Raw genomic sequence first — 15,092 nt, 5'->3', positions numbered from 1 at the left:
CCCCCTTTTTTTTTGTTTTAATTGGCTCAACTGTCACAAAATTCCTGCCAGAAGGAACTTTGCTCATTCTGGAACACAGTAACCCCCTTACTCCTGCTTTGCTTATTCTTCTGGGTTGCTGTGAATAATACCCACCACTTCCCAGTGGCCGGCACCCCTGTACCCGACCCACTCCTCAATAATGACACACAGCATTTCATCCTACCTGGCTAGTCCCTTGAAAAACTTTCCCATTGCCAGAAAGTCAAGCTGGTCAGAGCAGTTGAACACTACAGCTGGGATTGCTAGTGCTTTGCCCAGGTCTTTTGTTGTTTCTGTTTTGCCTGGTCCTGCTGCTCCTGCAGGTGCTCCTCCAAATTTCAGGTGCAGAGCTCCTGTGTGTGTCAGGTAACACCTACAACAAAGAAGAGACCAGATGATGAAAAGCATTTCTGCTACTGGTTTCAGTAAGGGAGACACATGATCCATGCAGCTGGAGACAAGCAAGAATCCATCCTTTATTACTGGAACTGCTTAGATATACAGCATTCTGCAAAGCAGTTAGCTGCGTGGCCTCGATTAGTATTCATCTGGGTCTGAACGGATAAGTCCTTCTGCCACCAGCTACAGAGAAAAAGGACAGTTACAAACAGGTAAAATTGTTATTGCTGCTGCATATTCTAGGGTATGAGATGTCCATATCTACTGGTTTGTAGAAGAGCTCCTTGGCTATCAAGAAGACATTTTATGAGAGTCAGAGCACTACAATGAGGGGAATGAAAGCAATCAGTCTGAGCACTGATCATGAGGAATACAGCAGAACCAATGCCAGGGTGTTCCTGTGCCCTAATCTCAGTTAGTCCTTTACTGTACAAACGGTTTCTATTTACACACATTAAGCATGGTCAGATTCCCAGTAAGGCTTGTTCATCCAGGAAAAAGATCTACTTATTACATAGAAAATAGTCTCCTTACCTGTCAGCAAGGGGTATAATAACCAGATGGCCAGTGTTCCCCAGGTGCTCATAGCCATAGAGAAATTCAGCATTGACTGCTCTCATGTACAGGTCCCCCTTTGTCCAGTAGTATCTAATGATGAGTGAACATGACATCAGAAAGATAAAACACTGGCTGGCAGACAGTACAGCAGCTCTCAAGACTACAGCCTGTAGGTTTAGAGACCTGCATATCAAGGGATTTCCTCCTTGAGAGGAGAAAGGATAAAATAACACACTAAGATGGACAGGAGTTCTCACAGGACCTGAAATCAGGTATTTGTCCTGGGTTCAGCAGTAGCAGTCATTTTCCTCCTTCTCAGTAGCTGGTACAGTGCTGTGTTTTTGACTTTTGGCTTGGGAACAGCGCTGATAACACCGATGGTTTTAGTTACTGCTCAGCTGTTTGGTCTGACCAAGGACTTTGTGAGCCTCATGCTCTGCCAGGGAGGAGAGGAAGCCAGGAGGAGGCAGAGACAGGACACCTGACTCAAGCTAGCCAAAGAGGTATTCCATAGCACAGCACATCATGCCCACTATAGAAACTGGGGGCAGTTACCCAGAAGCATTAGATCACTGCTCGGTCAGGCTGGGTATCGGTCGGCAGGTGGTGAGCAGTTGTGTTCTCTTCCCTTGTTATTTCCCTTCTCATTATTATCATTGGTGGCAGCAGCAGTGGTTTGTGTTATACCTCAGTTACTGGACTGCTCTTATCTCAACCCGTGGGAGGTACATTCTTTCAATTCTGCTCCCCATCCCTCTGGGAGCAGAGGGGAGGAAGTGGGGGGAGTGAGCGAGCGACTGCATGGCTGAGTTGCCAACTGGGCTTAGACCACTACAGTATTATATCAAGCATCACACTCCTTGGGCAAGAGCATGCCCTTTCACAGTGAGGCTGTGAAACACCGTGGTATAGATTAATCCATATTGCCAAAGTGGGTGCCATCAAAACCAGGTCTCAGATGCCTTAGAAACAGCATCCTTAGCCGACCGGAATCCCACTCCTCACAGGGATGTTAGAGGTGACTCAGGAATACTGCTTACAGACCATGCAAACTCTTGTTTGCATTTGTCACGGACATGGCTGATAAGTAAGGAGAATGAAGACTGGTCAGGAAGGCCAGGTAAAGTTCAACAGCTATGCTCTTTACCTGAGTTGAGAGATCTAGTGCAGTTCTGGTGTCCTCAACATAAAAAGGACATGGAACTGTTGGAACAAGTCCAGAGGAGGCCACGAGGATGCTCAGGGGCCGGAGCACCTCCTGTATGAGGACAGGCTGAGAAAGTTGGGGCTGTTCAGCCTGGAGAAGAGAAGGCTGCATGGAGACCTGAGAGCAGCCTTCCAGTATCTGAAGGGGGCCTATAGGGATGCTGGGGAGGGACTCTTCATTAGGGACTGCAGTGATAGGACAAGAGGTAATGGGTTCAAACTGAAACAGGGGAAGTTTAGATTGGATATAAGGAGGAAATTCTTTACTGTAAGGGTGGTGAGGCACTGGAATGGGTTGTCCGGGGAAGGTGTGAATGCTCCATTGCTGGCAATGTTCAAGGCCAGTTTGGACAAAGCCTTGGGTGAGATGGTTTAGTGTGAGGTGTCCCTGCCCATGGCAGGGGGGTTGGAACTGGATGATCTAAAGGTCCTTTCCAACCCTAACTATTCTAATCATAGATTCTATGATTCTGAAGTGGGTTTAAATGCGTATCAAGGAATAGTATTCCTTCATTTCACCCCATCCTTTCTAGACAAATCATGAGGCACAGATATGCAAAGAAGAAATGCCAACATTTGTGTCTCTCTGTTTTATCCCCATCAGATGGCAGCATTGAAAGGTACAGCCTTGCTTATGTTTACATTCTCATTACAATATCCTAAACTTAGATTGTTTTGCTCTTTCTTCAGAGAGAACTGGAGTGAGCCTCTCCTTTCCCATTTCCTGAACCAGGGAGTGTGATCCAGTCCACTGACATTTCAGGTTACTTAGGAAAAGCAAATCTCTTCGTCTCCAGATATTCACTTAGCCCTTTCTGAACCAGTTCCAGCAGCTGGTTACATTTTTGGAGCTTCTGTAGTAGCACAGGATCAGGGCACAGAGAAATCACCTACAGACAGAATGGAGAACAGAGGAAGCATCAGTATTCTGAGCAAGTGAGAGATAAGGAAATGGAGACAATTGGGCTGCCCAGTGATGTTACTGGTAGGATTTGAATGACTCATTCACAGGAGTACTTTCACAGGGATCTGGAGAGGTGTGAGCTTTGTGGGCAAGGAGTGGAAACAGCACTTATGGATGTGACAAGCACATTTCTGGGTTCCCCTAAATACCAACATTTGTAATATGGAATACAAGTGGTGGTGGAGACCTGGGAAGTGAAGCCTGGAGAACAGAAGAGTGCAGAGCACTGCTACCAGGACACAGAAATGGGTGAAAATAATGGCTCTAAATTTAAAGGATCAGGCCTGAGAAGGAATCAAATGAGATGTATCTTATGGGTTATGATTATAGCAGAGCTGGATACAAGAGCTGTAGGAGGTAGCGAGTATGTGCTAAGGGGAAGATAACTGGTGTGGTGGACGAGTTGGTGCAAGGCATCACAGGGAATTACTCTGTTTGGACACCAGAAATAAAGGCCAAGTTCCAGGAGGAGAAACCTAGCACACAGCCCTGGACAAGGCCTCCTGGTTTAAACAGTGCTGCTCAAGCCCACACCATTACTAAAACAACAATTCAAAGGCAGCCCTCGTATGAGCACAGCTCCAAGGAGTTTGTGATACCTGCACTGGCTTTCATCAAGGTACGCACCTCAGGGTTTTCATTAGCACTCTTCATGATGTCCCTCCAGTCCTTATCCACTTCCTGGTAGAGCTGGCTTTCCAATGGGAGCTGTCTTTTGATGTCCTCTGAACTCAAGACTGGCTCCAAGTAGAGCCAAGAGAGCTGGCACTTCAGCCATTCCTCTAGGACAGCCTAGCAGGAAGCAAGAAGAGCAGCATAACAGGACACCATGCTAGGAACCTGCTGACAAAACCATGCAAACTGCACACCAGAACGGGTCTGGAAAAAACCACCACACCCACTACTTCAACGGGGGTAGCCGAGACACGCGTAAGCCAGTACGAACACTCAAAGGGACTTTTCATTTCTAGATCAAAATTCTGTGGCTAGTGTTTCTGTATTTTACAGAACATAGCACAGTGCAATCCTACAGTAAGATGGGGATTTTATTTTGTGAGAAGAGCTTTTTGGGGAAGAAGAATGACAATAAAATATGACACAATCGCAGATGCAGAATCCTCTCTCCTGCCTGATGTACCTCAGCCCCAGCCTTGCCTACAGAATAAACCAGGAAAAGTTCTCTAAACAACACTCCAAATGAGTGAGAGGACGAATGAAAAGCTGAACATTCAAGCTAGACATCAGGCAGGAAACCCTGTTTGTTAGCCAAAGAGCAAGAGAACTAGGTTGAAAAAACCACCTTCCTCCATTTTAAGGCACAGGAGATTGGAAGGTATGGGGAACCTGCCCAACACTGCAAAGCAGCTCAAGTGTTTGCCTCCCTTTCAGACTTCCTTAGTCACAGGGCACTACCTCCCACCCCCTGAACACAGGCAAGCTACCTGACTTAGCAACAGGTGGGGTTCTCCAGTAATACAGGCAATGATGTTTGCTGCACTCCATCAGCTAACCCTGATAAGCCACTTCCCAGAAGCAGATTAGTGGGCCTTTAGTGACAGGAACGAATGCAATCAAAAGAAGGGGTAGGAAAAGCAGGGTGTAAACATGGACAACATCACAGCCAAAGCTACACAGTAACTAACTGAATTTTCCCACATCATCTACTGCCTTAGGTCTTATAATAGCATTTCTGTATCTTCATGAGACAAAGCAGCTCATGGCCCAAGCACACCCAGATGGTAAGCAACAATAAACAAAATAAGATAGCTATGAGTAACAGGTAACAATGCTGCTATGCATCAAAGACCAGCATTTACACAGAGTTCTTCAGGCAGATCTGCATTGGCATTTTTCTCATGCAGCAAGATGCTATTTTGCTAGCTGAGTCCTGCTGGGTGCCGAGCATTCAGGTTCTGGTTTGATGAAGAAGTGCTGGCATGGTGTGACAGATCCTGCTCTAAGCAGCAGTCTTCCTTGTGATTTCCTACACTGAGATGTGAATGCTCAGCATGGATCTCACAGGGCCTACAAGAATCTGTAAGGTCCACTTAGTGTAATATAGTGTAATAGTGTAAAATAGTGTAATAGAGATGCCAGTAGGACTATTCCCAGCAATGGAACAGTCCTGACCCCACCCAAAAGTGTTACAATAGGCAGAAAAAAAGCTGGAATTTCATCACTGCTGTTTGGAGAATAAGGCTGAGTTTATCCCCTCTTTTACTACAGTCCTCCCTTAAGACTGACTTTCTCCTGATGGTCTTCCTCCCAATTCCCTAGTAGCAACTGCAGTGCCCATGTTTAAGCACTGCAGCCCAGCCCAGCTGCCTGCCTCTCCCAAGTGTGTGCAGGTAAGAAAGCAATACCTGTGTAATCTTCAGCTTATTTTCCCATGCGTTCATCCTTTCCTCAAAAGGTTTCTTGAATGGTGAGAAGGACATGCTCTGAACCAAGACAATGTGATCATCTAGGAGCCCAGAAACTTCCTCGGCGTTTTTCAGAATAAACGTTCCCGTGTAAGGGTCCACAGCAAAAAATACGGAGTTCCATTCACTCTCCATCTTGTTGAGCGCCTGAAACAGAGGGACATGCAATTGAATTTTCAGATACAATGTGCAGTGGTTATCCCAGCTTCTAGAACTCTCCTAATGCCCCTCTCTAGCAAGTGAGAGAATTTTGCTCTTGGTTTCCACTGGAAACTGCAGCTGTGTATTTAATGCGTGACATACTCAGCAACAGCACACTTCATCTGCATTGCCCACGGACTCAACGCTTCAGTGCTGTCCCAAAAGAAACACCTTGAGGGGAAAAAAGTGCAATTTCATCTCCAGGCCCACTTATGCTACTAGATGCGGAGAGGCAGCCAGCAAAGTGCCTATTAATGATTATGGTTAATGGTAGCTTTGTGAAAGGGGCAGCTATTCATTGGGAACTTGCCTGAGATTTCAGAGAACAAAGCTGCCAGAAGGTAATGACTTTCAATCAAGACCTTAGGTCACATCAGAACTGGTGAACTGAAAGACTAACCTATGAATCTCTAGAGTCAGCAAGTCTTCCCTGGACATTTACTGCGTTAAAGGATTTGCCACCTCCATTTCCAGCCACAACTAATCTCCCTGATGTAATGTTTGACTGGCAGAATGGCATTCAATTTATTTTAACAGTCACTAATCTCATAGTGAGGTGTCAGACCCAACCAGCAGATCATCAGGCGGCGCTGTTATGCTACAACTGAAACTGTGCAAGGTGAACTCAACTGTGTGACCATTGCTCCCCTCTTGAAGCACAGCAGTCTTTTTACTGTTGCTGCAGAATGTGTCTCGTGCTCTGGGACAACAAGAATATCACCCAAGACAACAACTACTTGCTCAACAGAAACGTATTTGAGAAGCCACCAAAGACTCAGCAGCCCCTCTCTCCTCACATTCTCAATGGCGTATTCCTTGCCAGCTGCCTCAGCTACTTTGCTGATGCTCTTGATATGGTCCAGCAGGTTCATTTCCAAGCAGCGAGAAACTGTCAGACTGGGATCTATCTTGATATCCATCTTAATAGATTCCGACAGCATATCCCAGTGCCGCTCTCTCATACCAGGATTGCAGAGCCCTTGAATTAAGGGGACGTATAGCTTGAATTTGCCAATCTTGTCTCGAAACTCCATTGCCACACCCTGGCAGGCTTTCAGGGAGAAAAACAGAACACCATCAGCAACAATCGTGTGTGAGGACGTTGCCTTAAGGAAGTTCCTAGAAGTTGTCTAAAGCCTGATGTGCTTGTAGATACATGGTAGGTAAGCAGCATGGGAGAACACTGAAAAATGCAGGTTGAAGTAACGAGGACACAAAGGTGCTCTGTAAGCACGGCTACTAAGCAAGGATTCAAGCCCACTCCCAGAAGCCAGAAGTCTGTTACAGACAAGTTCATGCTAAGCAGAACTGTTCCTTAGCCTAGAGCCTACCAGAAGATGAGAAGCAAACCAATTTAGTTCCTTAATATGGGCCCCAAGCATGACAGAGTCCCCTCTAACAACTGGTATTTCAGAAGCTCTGGTCATCATTCCAAAATCTTAACTCTCAACCTAAACTTGTTAATAAACTGATAGCACACTCCCCTAAGTAGAAGATGGACACTATGTCTCAGAGATAGAAGTAAACTAGGATCAGAGCCAGCTATGGACATGGAAAGCAGGCAAGAGAGGCTCTGCTACCCTATGGCCACATTAAAGTCAAAGGTACTTCTGGCTCACAGAAAGGACACAGTCAAGGAAAAGGATTTGATCTCTGGGGGCATTCTGGAAGCCCACGTCTCTACACTGTTCACATCCTGCCCTTTTTCAGCTTGTGCTATTGTGAATAAAGCAACAGACAGGCAAAGAGCATGGGACTTGATTCCCTTCCAAAACCTGGCTACAGTATGTGCCTCCTTTTATTGCACCCTGTGTGGTTGCACCACACAAGCACAGCAAGGATTTGAGCACCTCACAGTCCCCGCTGGGTGGTATGCAAAGAAAAGGCAGCCTCAAGGATGAAGCTCATATTTAACCAGGTGCTAGGGAATAATGAAATGAATATAAGCAGGTATTCTTAGTATTTCTGTTTACCATAATGATTCATAGTTACTCATGCATCCACTCATCACCTCCTCCATTGGGGCTGATTCATGGCATTGTTTAAGAGCAAGTTCAAGTTAAAAAGGATGAATCAAAACTCTCCCACTGCAAAATATATTTCAATCTAAGCCATCTGGCAGGAGATTTTAGAATTAGCTCTAGAGAATGACCAGCACATCTCTGAGAATCGTGGAATGGGAAGTTAAGCTACAACTGAAGTCTCCATTCCAGCTTTACTAGGAGGCATGATTAAAAGACCTTCACGTGAATAGCAAGGGCTGGATGTGATCATCTAAACTTCACACACATTCAGACAGGCAGGAAAACAGTTATTACATTCCAAAGATCATTTCCAGATTTTGCATTCTCATTTTATTCATAACGAAATCAAGAGCTCCTCTGGCTTTCCTCTAAATTCATTGGCCAATAGAGAAAATAAGATTGGCCAAGAAGATGGCACCCGGAAGACCCAGATTCAAGCTCCTTTGCTGCCTGCCTTGCGTAAGGGCTTAAACCCACATGTCTAGCCAGTGGGCTACATAGTGATTCTCTATGACTAATCTGGATTCTTTTACTTCATATAAATAAGTAAATATTAACTGCAAAGTAAGAGGGTGGCTTTTATTTCAGTACTGTCTGGGGAATTGGGTATAAAACGGATTTGCAGCCTGATTGTTTCCATGTCAAACTGGTACTTCAAACAGCAAACCAACATCTAGATGTGCATCACCATAGCTCCAGACAAAAAGTGGAAAATGACTGCTAGCATTTTCTCAACTGACTCTAATACACACAACACATCTATGCGATATCCTGACAATCCCTGTCCAGAACACTCCGTGACATGCCTCACAAAAAATGCTGATATGCCCCAACTTCCAGACCATTTGTCTACCTGGTGACTCCTTGAACTGCCTCACGCATCTCTGCATTGTCTTAAAAGAGTCATTGACAATCTTTTCTATCTGCTCAGAATCAATTTCCATGAGAGGATCACTCATCCATTTCTCATGCTGATGCATCCAGTCTGACACTGTTGTCCAGAGGTCATGGTATGGCTGGAAGTCCTTAACCATCCTGGACAGCCCACTGTACTTTGGAAAGAGAGAAAAAGCAAGCATAAGCGACAAGTGTATTCTGCTCAGGATGACAGCTTTTATGTCAAAAGGCAAAAAAAGGCACAATTGTTTTCTGGACCTCAAACAAGCAATGAGAAAATGTGCACTTCAAGAGGCTGGCCGATACTACATTTTCCTGGGACCACAATGCAGATTCCAAGGGAGAGCAACTAGCAGAGCTGGGCTTCACAGTCAGGCCAAAATGTATGTGGTGGAACTGTGCCTGCACCATTTGTCAGGCATGAAAAGCACTCTCTTCACTTGCTTCTGCACATGCTCTGCTGCCGAATGAGATTTTGATGGGCAGTTCACACACAATCAGTGACAGCACACATGCTTTCACTGTGCATCATATAGAAATCATATAGAAATCTGGCTCCTTACAGTGAGGAGTAGAAACCACAGACTGAAGGGTAGAGGGAAGGATCATGTGAACTGTACTTCTACTCTGCAGCCAGCCTGGGCTGAAGGTAGATGATAATGATTCATTGGCATCTGAACAGCTACTGGCAAAATGAGTGTTTGCAACTATGTGAACTGCTGCCTTAGGAGAACACTCTACACTGGGAGCCCAACCAGCTGCCTGCACCTCTATGTAACAGCAGTAATAGCCTCACAGAAATCGATGCATCTCAACTGCTGTTTCAAGACAACCCCAATGCAATTTCTCCTCATTAACATCACTCAGATCTAAGCATGGCCACACAAAGTCTCTCACGGTGGCAGTATCAGGCACATATGCAGCTTTCCACATTTGTCTGGCATCAGATCTTCTGTGCCACAGTGGAGTGACGGAGCACTGTGGTCACCCTACACTCTACAGAGCACCTAATCAGATAAATCAGCAAAGCATGAAGGATTCCTTCCTGAGGAACTGCCTCATTATTTGCTCTACCACCTAGAAAACCCAACAAAGATTAGAGTCCTGTAGGTACAGGACCTGACACTTACATTAGTAACTTTGATCCCAAAGATTCTTTCCCTGTTGTTGTAGACAGCTGCCAAATTCTGAAGCTCCTGCAGCTGCTTCCTGACCTCCCTTGCTTTGTTAGCCAACTCATTAGCTTGGCTAGCATCTGCCTGGATGGAAAATCCACCTACAGTCAGCTGGAAGAGAAAAGGCAGGCATGAGATGTGGGTCTGAAGCCGAGTACTGCCTCTGGAGATCTCAGCTTCCTGGTGTGCTTCATGGAATCATAGATGCTCTTTGTTACATTCAAAGGCAAGATTTTTATGCTCAGAATTTCAGCTCCCCAACCCAATTCCACTTCTGTTTAGACCACCACGTAAGCAGTGAGGAGAAGCTATAATCACTGCTCAGGTGGTTGAAAGTGCAGATGTGATGACCAGATGCTTTCGTCTTTGTGACAATAGTTAATCCCTGAGGAACAGGAGCACTAAGTCTGTGCCCAGATTTCTTGCCACAGCGTTTATGCTGTCATTAGTTACAGAATCAGTGAAGTGAAAGCAATAGCTCCACTAGGTCCCTGGGTTTGTATCCAAGAACTGTTTAACAACACATACTCAGAGCTTCTCTAATGACTTCCCTGTTTTGTTTTAGTTCCTTGGTTTTGTTTGTTTGTTCAGGGGATTTTTGTTTGTTTCTTTTTTTCAAGCCAGTGTTGTGGTATTATCATGCTGGGAGGCTATTTCCAAGATAATCTATGTCACTGACTAAAGCCTTCCCAAGACAACGTTTTTTCTCTCCATTTAAGAATTTCTGGTGAAAAAAAATAAAACTTGAATCATTTCAGCAGAAACCAGCTCAAAACTCTGCCTCTGTTTCAGGGTCTTTCACATGAGTTCCCTGACCAAATGCTGTATTCTCCCCCTTGATGGCAGCACATCATGGGAGATGCTCTGCCGGGAATGGATTACACTGGTAAGAAAAAGGAGGTGTATGTGTTGCCCAAGCACGGGGAATTGGAGTATTGTATCTTCATGAACACTTTCCCAGTGAAAACTCAGTATTTCTGCAAACAGTATTGCTTTTTCCACAAAAATGAAACTCAATCAAAAGCCCAACTTCCGATAAATTACAATGGGTGTGTGTGAGGGGGTGTGTGTGTGCGTGTAATAACTTTTGGTCCAACAGTATATTGACCTAAAACCTAATCTGACTTAAATATCATCTGAAAGTTTCCCACCTGGCCGACCACAAGAGCTTCAGGGCGCCCTTCTCTGGACAGTTTCTTGTCAGGGGCTTATTTACCTTCATCTCCTCCAGTTTCTTGTGAAAGCTGCTCTGATCCAGGACATGTTTTTTATGAAACCTCTTTGCATCCTTCTGCTGCTGCTGCCCAAGGCACTCAGCTTGCTTGCTTATTTTCAATGGCCAGTAACTTGCAGCCCACCTGCATTCACATGGTGTAACAAAACAAACAGTAAAACCAGCAAGAGAGAGAGGGAGAGAAGCTTTTAGAGCATATGTTTGAAACGCTGCAAATAACAGAATGAGAAAGCCAAATCCCACCAAACAAGGCAGCCTTACAACAACAGCAACACATGTGGTTTCAACAAAACATTTTTTCCAGCTTGTCTTGTTGATATGCAGTCCTTGTGACTAGGCTATTCAATTGGAGAGGGCTGCGGAGAAGTGGAGGGGCCTTTCTAAAAGGAACAAATCCACTATGTTGCTGAAAAGCTAGGAGACTGCAAAATAACAGTTGGCATCCAGAGGGAATGTCTGGTTTTGAATGTATTCACAAGGAACTGAAAAAAATGAGGTCACAGTCTTGGCTTACGGCTTTTCAGGGCTACTGAAAAAGCCAGTCTCCTGTTGAGCAGGGCAGTGAGGGGCCAGGGTAACCCAGATACAGCAAAGTCCTGGCTAGGCTCCTGCAGAGTGCCCTGGGGAGTGCTGTACAGATACAGGAAAGGCTGCACAGAGTGGCTGCTCATTCCAAGGCAGGCTCCTTGGCTCTTGCTCAGCCATAGCTCACCCATTACTTCGGAGCTATATGTCTACCAAGGGCTCTGCATTGCCATTTGGACTTGTTAGCTTGCGTGCAATGCCAGATGCAAGCTTTGCAGCGTTACACTCGAGCTCACACCCCTTGCAGTGCCTGGGAATGCAGCAATCTCCTACTAATTCTACATGTGCCAGGCCTGGTCAGTGGCCATACAGTCACATCCATGCTAAGGTGCCCTAGAGCTGAGCTACTCTCCTGGTTATTTTGCACTGTGTATCCCATGTTTCCAGTTTCAGGCGCGCTCTGCAGAAACTCACTCAAGTTGCAGACACATGGGACCATGCCATGCCATGCCATATCAGAGTCACATCCAGGGCTGAGCTGACTTCAGAAGCTGTGTTGCTGTGTTTGTGAGCTGCCTCTGCTATTGGGGCACATGTAACATAGCCAAAGATAAAACTAAGAGGAGACTGCATGGGAAAGAAATGCAGTAATAATACAGGGTTCATGTTCCCTAGAAGGAAAGGGAAGAAAACTCTGGGAGTGTTCCTGCCTTGGAAGTATTCATTCACTTTCAGACACGGACTAAACTCTGCATTTCGAGACCTTACAGATGTCTCAAAAAAAACCCAACCAAACCAAAGCCCAAGAGAAAATATCTTTAATACATTTAACAGGTTAATAGCTACCAGTTTGCCTTGCCCCAGGCTGGAAGGCAGCATGAACCCACACTTCTCTATAAACTTAATTTCAAGAATTCAGTGCTCACATAGGCTGAGAGACATTTAAAAGTTCTGCTGGAGCTCTTGCTAGACCCATAGCCCCTAAAGCACTAAGAATGGTAACTGCTGCAAAGTGTCCCACTTTGACAATGGGAGAAATGCCTTGTGCTCACCTGTCACTGAAATCTTCGTTGGTAAGGTTGTAAAAGAATTCCTCCATGATCTCGTAATCTTTCACGACTTCACAAATCAGCTTCTGCACAGGGTGAGAGAAAGAGACAAAAAACAGACACCTGTAGACTATACCGATTCCAACCCTCTTGTGTGTACCCCATTTTCATGAGATGCCTTTGAAGAGCTTTAGTCGCACAAGCTTAATGTGATGCGGGCTACTTCTCTGCTGTGTGAACAGTGGGAAGGGATTTATAACCCCTTGCTCTGCGAATGGTCACACCATCATCACCCTCTGTTCTATATGGATGAAAAGAAATATGACCCAGTGGATAAAGTGCTGGACAGAAATTGAGTGTTTTGGGTTATCTACCAGGTCCTTCCTTTGGTATGGGCAAGTGAGTTTACAGCTTGAAGCCTTTGGTTCCCATTTGTTCAGCTGGGAGAAGACCTACACTTCAAATAAATTTGAAATAGCTCAGCACTAGACTGTCCTATTAGAAGAAGTACATTACCAGCAAAATGAGCATTTGGTAGCAGACGTATTTTCTTGAAAACAAGATTAATTTTTTGAAGGCAGCTATTCAATACACAATGTGGAATGGATCATGAAGGTAGCAAAAAGCATACATAAGTCTTCTAGGCAAGATTTTTAACTGCTCTTTTGTTTTGGATAGATATTTAAATTCATGATGTGTTATTTAAATATACAAATCCTACGAATTATGAAAATACAAAGCCAGAAATCTTATGGCATTGCATGCAAAGACATCCAAGTAAAAAAATCAGAGTTCTGCTTCTGAGACACCACCCATTGCATTAACAAATTCCCTCCTCACTTCCCTTGGTGCTCCTTGCCCAGGAGAGCAAGCCCTACCTCCTGCACAGCCAGCTGCTTGGGGATGTTCTTCATCCACTCCTGCAGCTCAGTCAGCTCCTCAATATTGTTTGGTTTCTCATGCATTCTGCAGCTGGTGGCTTCATACGTGTTGCAGATCTGCAGGAGGTCACAGCAGAGAAAAGACCATCAAAAAGTCATTAACTGCAAATGGGCAGACGGGAAAACCTGCCATGATCTGCCTGGTTCCCATTACAAACTTGGTCTAAAGTGATGAGTACACAGCCCTGTTCTGTCTTTTTCTTTTCTTTCTGCTCTTTGTCTTTCTCCATCCATCTCATTTGGCCTCAAACAAAATGAGGACAAAAAAAGAGGAAGAGGAACAGCAGGTATGTAGTTGAAACTATGACAATAACAGATTCAGGCAACCCTCTAGCAGATGCAATTGTCTACATTCCAGTTACCCTCAGAGCAAGCAGAAGGACCTTGCAGTTGTCTACTAGGCAGATCTTTTCAATCCACCAACACATTTTTATAAGATGTCAAGGTGTTGAAGAATTTTGTCTCAAGAGATCCAGCTTTCAGGCCCACAATTTAGTAAGTATATTTAATATTTTATTTGGTTGAGTCTCTGTATCTTCCCCTGCTTGTTTTTTTTTTCTTAAATATTCACTTTGATGCAGTCTTTAAAATGTCTTCATTAATGTGGCCTCAGTTGCTGTCTTTTGGCCATTTCACAAACACAGCAACTCCAAAAGCAGGACAAGACAAGACACTGACATATAACCTGTTGAACCAGGTAACTTACACTCTCCACCTGCAAATGGAGGTTTTTAGCCAGTATATCCAACATGGAAGTGGCAAGCGCTTTGTATTTTGCGGTCAGATTTTGCTTAACAGCTTCTGTGCTGACATGGAAGGGACCAATGACAATAGAAACGGGTAGAGTGCTGTTCAGGTTCTCCTTTTCTGACAAGTACATGTTCACTATACTCCTCACCTCCCGGGCAGATGGACATTGCTCTTCGTAGTCTCTGTAAATCAAACCACCAACAAAAAAGGTAAGGTAGAGCCATAAGATTACTTAAGCATCCAGGATGTTCAGAGGATGTCCAGACATGTCTGCCCAAAGGATCAAGACAGTAAAGTAATGATATGTTCACTGTTATTAAACCATGCATCTATTTGAAGGTATACAACTTTCTGTAAACACAGACTGAGAAGGTTCCAATGCCTTACAGACTCTGCAACCAAAGATACACCTACATAGGAAGTGTATCTGTCAAGTACATGAGCTCTACCTTTAACAGAGCATGAAAAGCTACAGTAGTAAAAACATTCCATGTAAAGTCCACCCATTTAGGTGACCAGCCTGCACTGAAGGCTTTGCTTCAGTGTCTCCACTGCTACAGTTACCAATGCCGACCAGAGGAATCCAAGCTACCTATGCCTACCTGAACTGCAGCTACACCCATGCAGCAGCACAGGCAAGTCCCCAGTTCCAGAAGATGTGTATACAAGATGACATGGAACTGGTATGTAGCAGAGAAACACTATTAGGGTGCAAGGGAAGGGAC

General features: G+C 44.8%; 1 protein-coding gene across 1 annotated transcript in view; it reads right to left on the bottom strand.

Moving 5' to 3' along the window:
* The window catches only part of DNAH1 (dynein axonemal heavy chain 1), a gene marked incomplete at its 5' end in the record, with an annotated part of 52,845 nt that overhangs the window by 24,057 nt on the left and 13,696 nt on the right, over positions 1-15,092 (bottom strand). Inside the window, 12 exon segments of the mRNA XM_061458206.1 lie at positions 206-394; positions 955-1,161; positions 2,953-3,074; positions 3,776-3,940; positions 5,512-5,718; positions 6,570-6,823; positions 8,650-8,848; positions 9,824-9,979; positions 11,085-11,226; positions 12,680-12,762; positions 13,555-13,674; positions 14,324-14,549. Of these exon segments, the coding sequence (XP_061314190.1) occupies positions 206-394; positions 955-1,161; positions 2,953-3,074; positions 3,776-3,940; positions 5,512-5,718; positions 6,570-6,823; positions 8,650-8,848; positions 9,824-9,979; positions 11,085-11,226; positions 12,680-12,762; positions 13,555-13,674; positions 14,324-14,549 (2,070 nt within the window).

The sequence above is a fragment of the Pezoporus flaviventris genome, unplaced genomic scaffold (assembly GCF_033815535.1).
Source record: "Pezoporus flaviventris isolate CSIRO_AGI_PZ_B2104156 unplaced genomic scaffold, CSIRO_AGI_Pfla_v1 ptg000026l, whole genome shotgun sequence".
Classification (NCBI taxonomy): Eukaryota; Metazoa; Chordata; class Aves; order Psittaciformes; family Psittacidae; genus Pezoporus; species Pezoporus flaviventris.
This window is presented reverse-complemented; position numbering and strand designations above follow the sequence as displayed.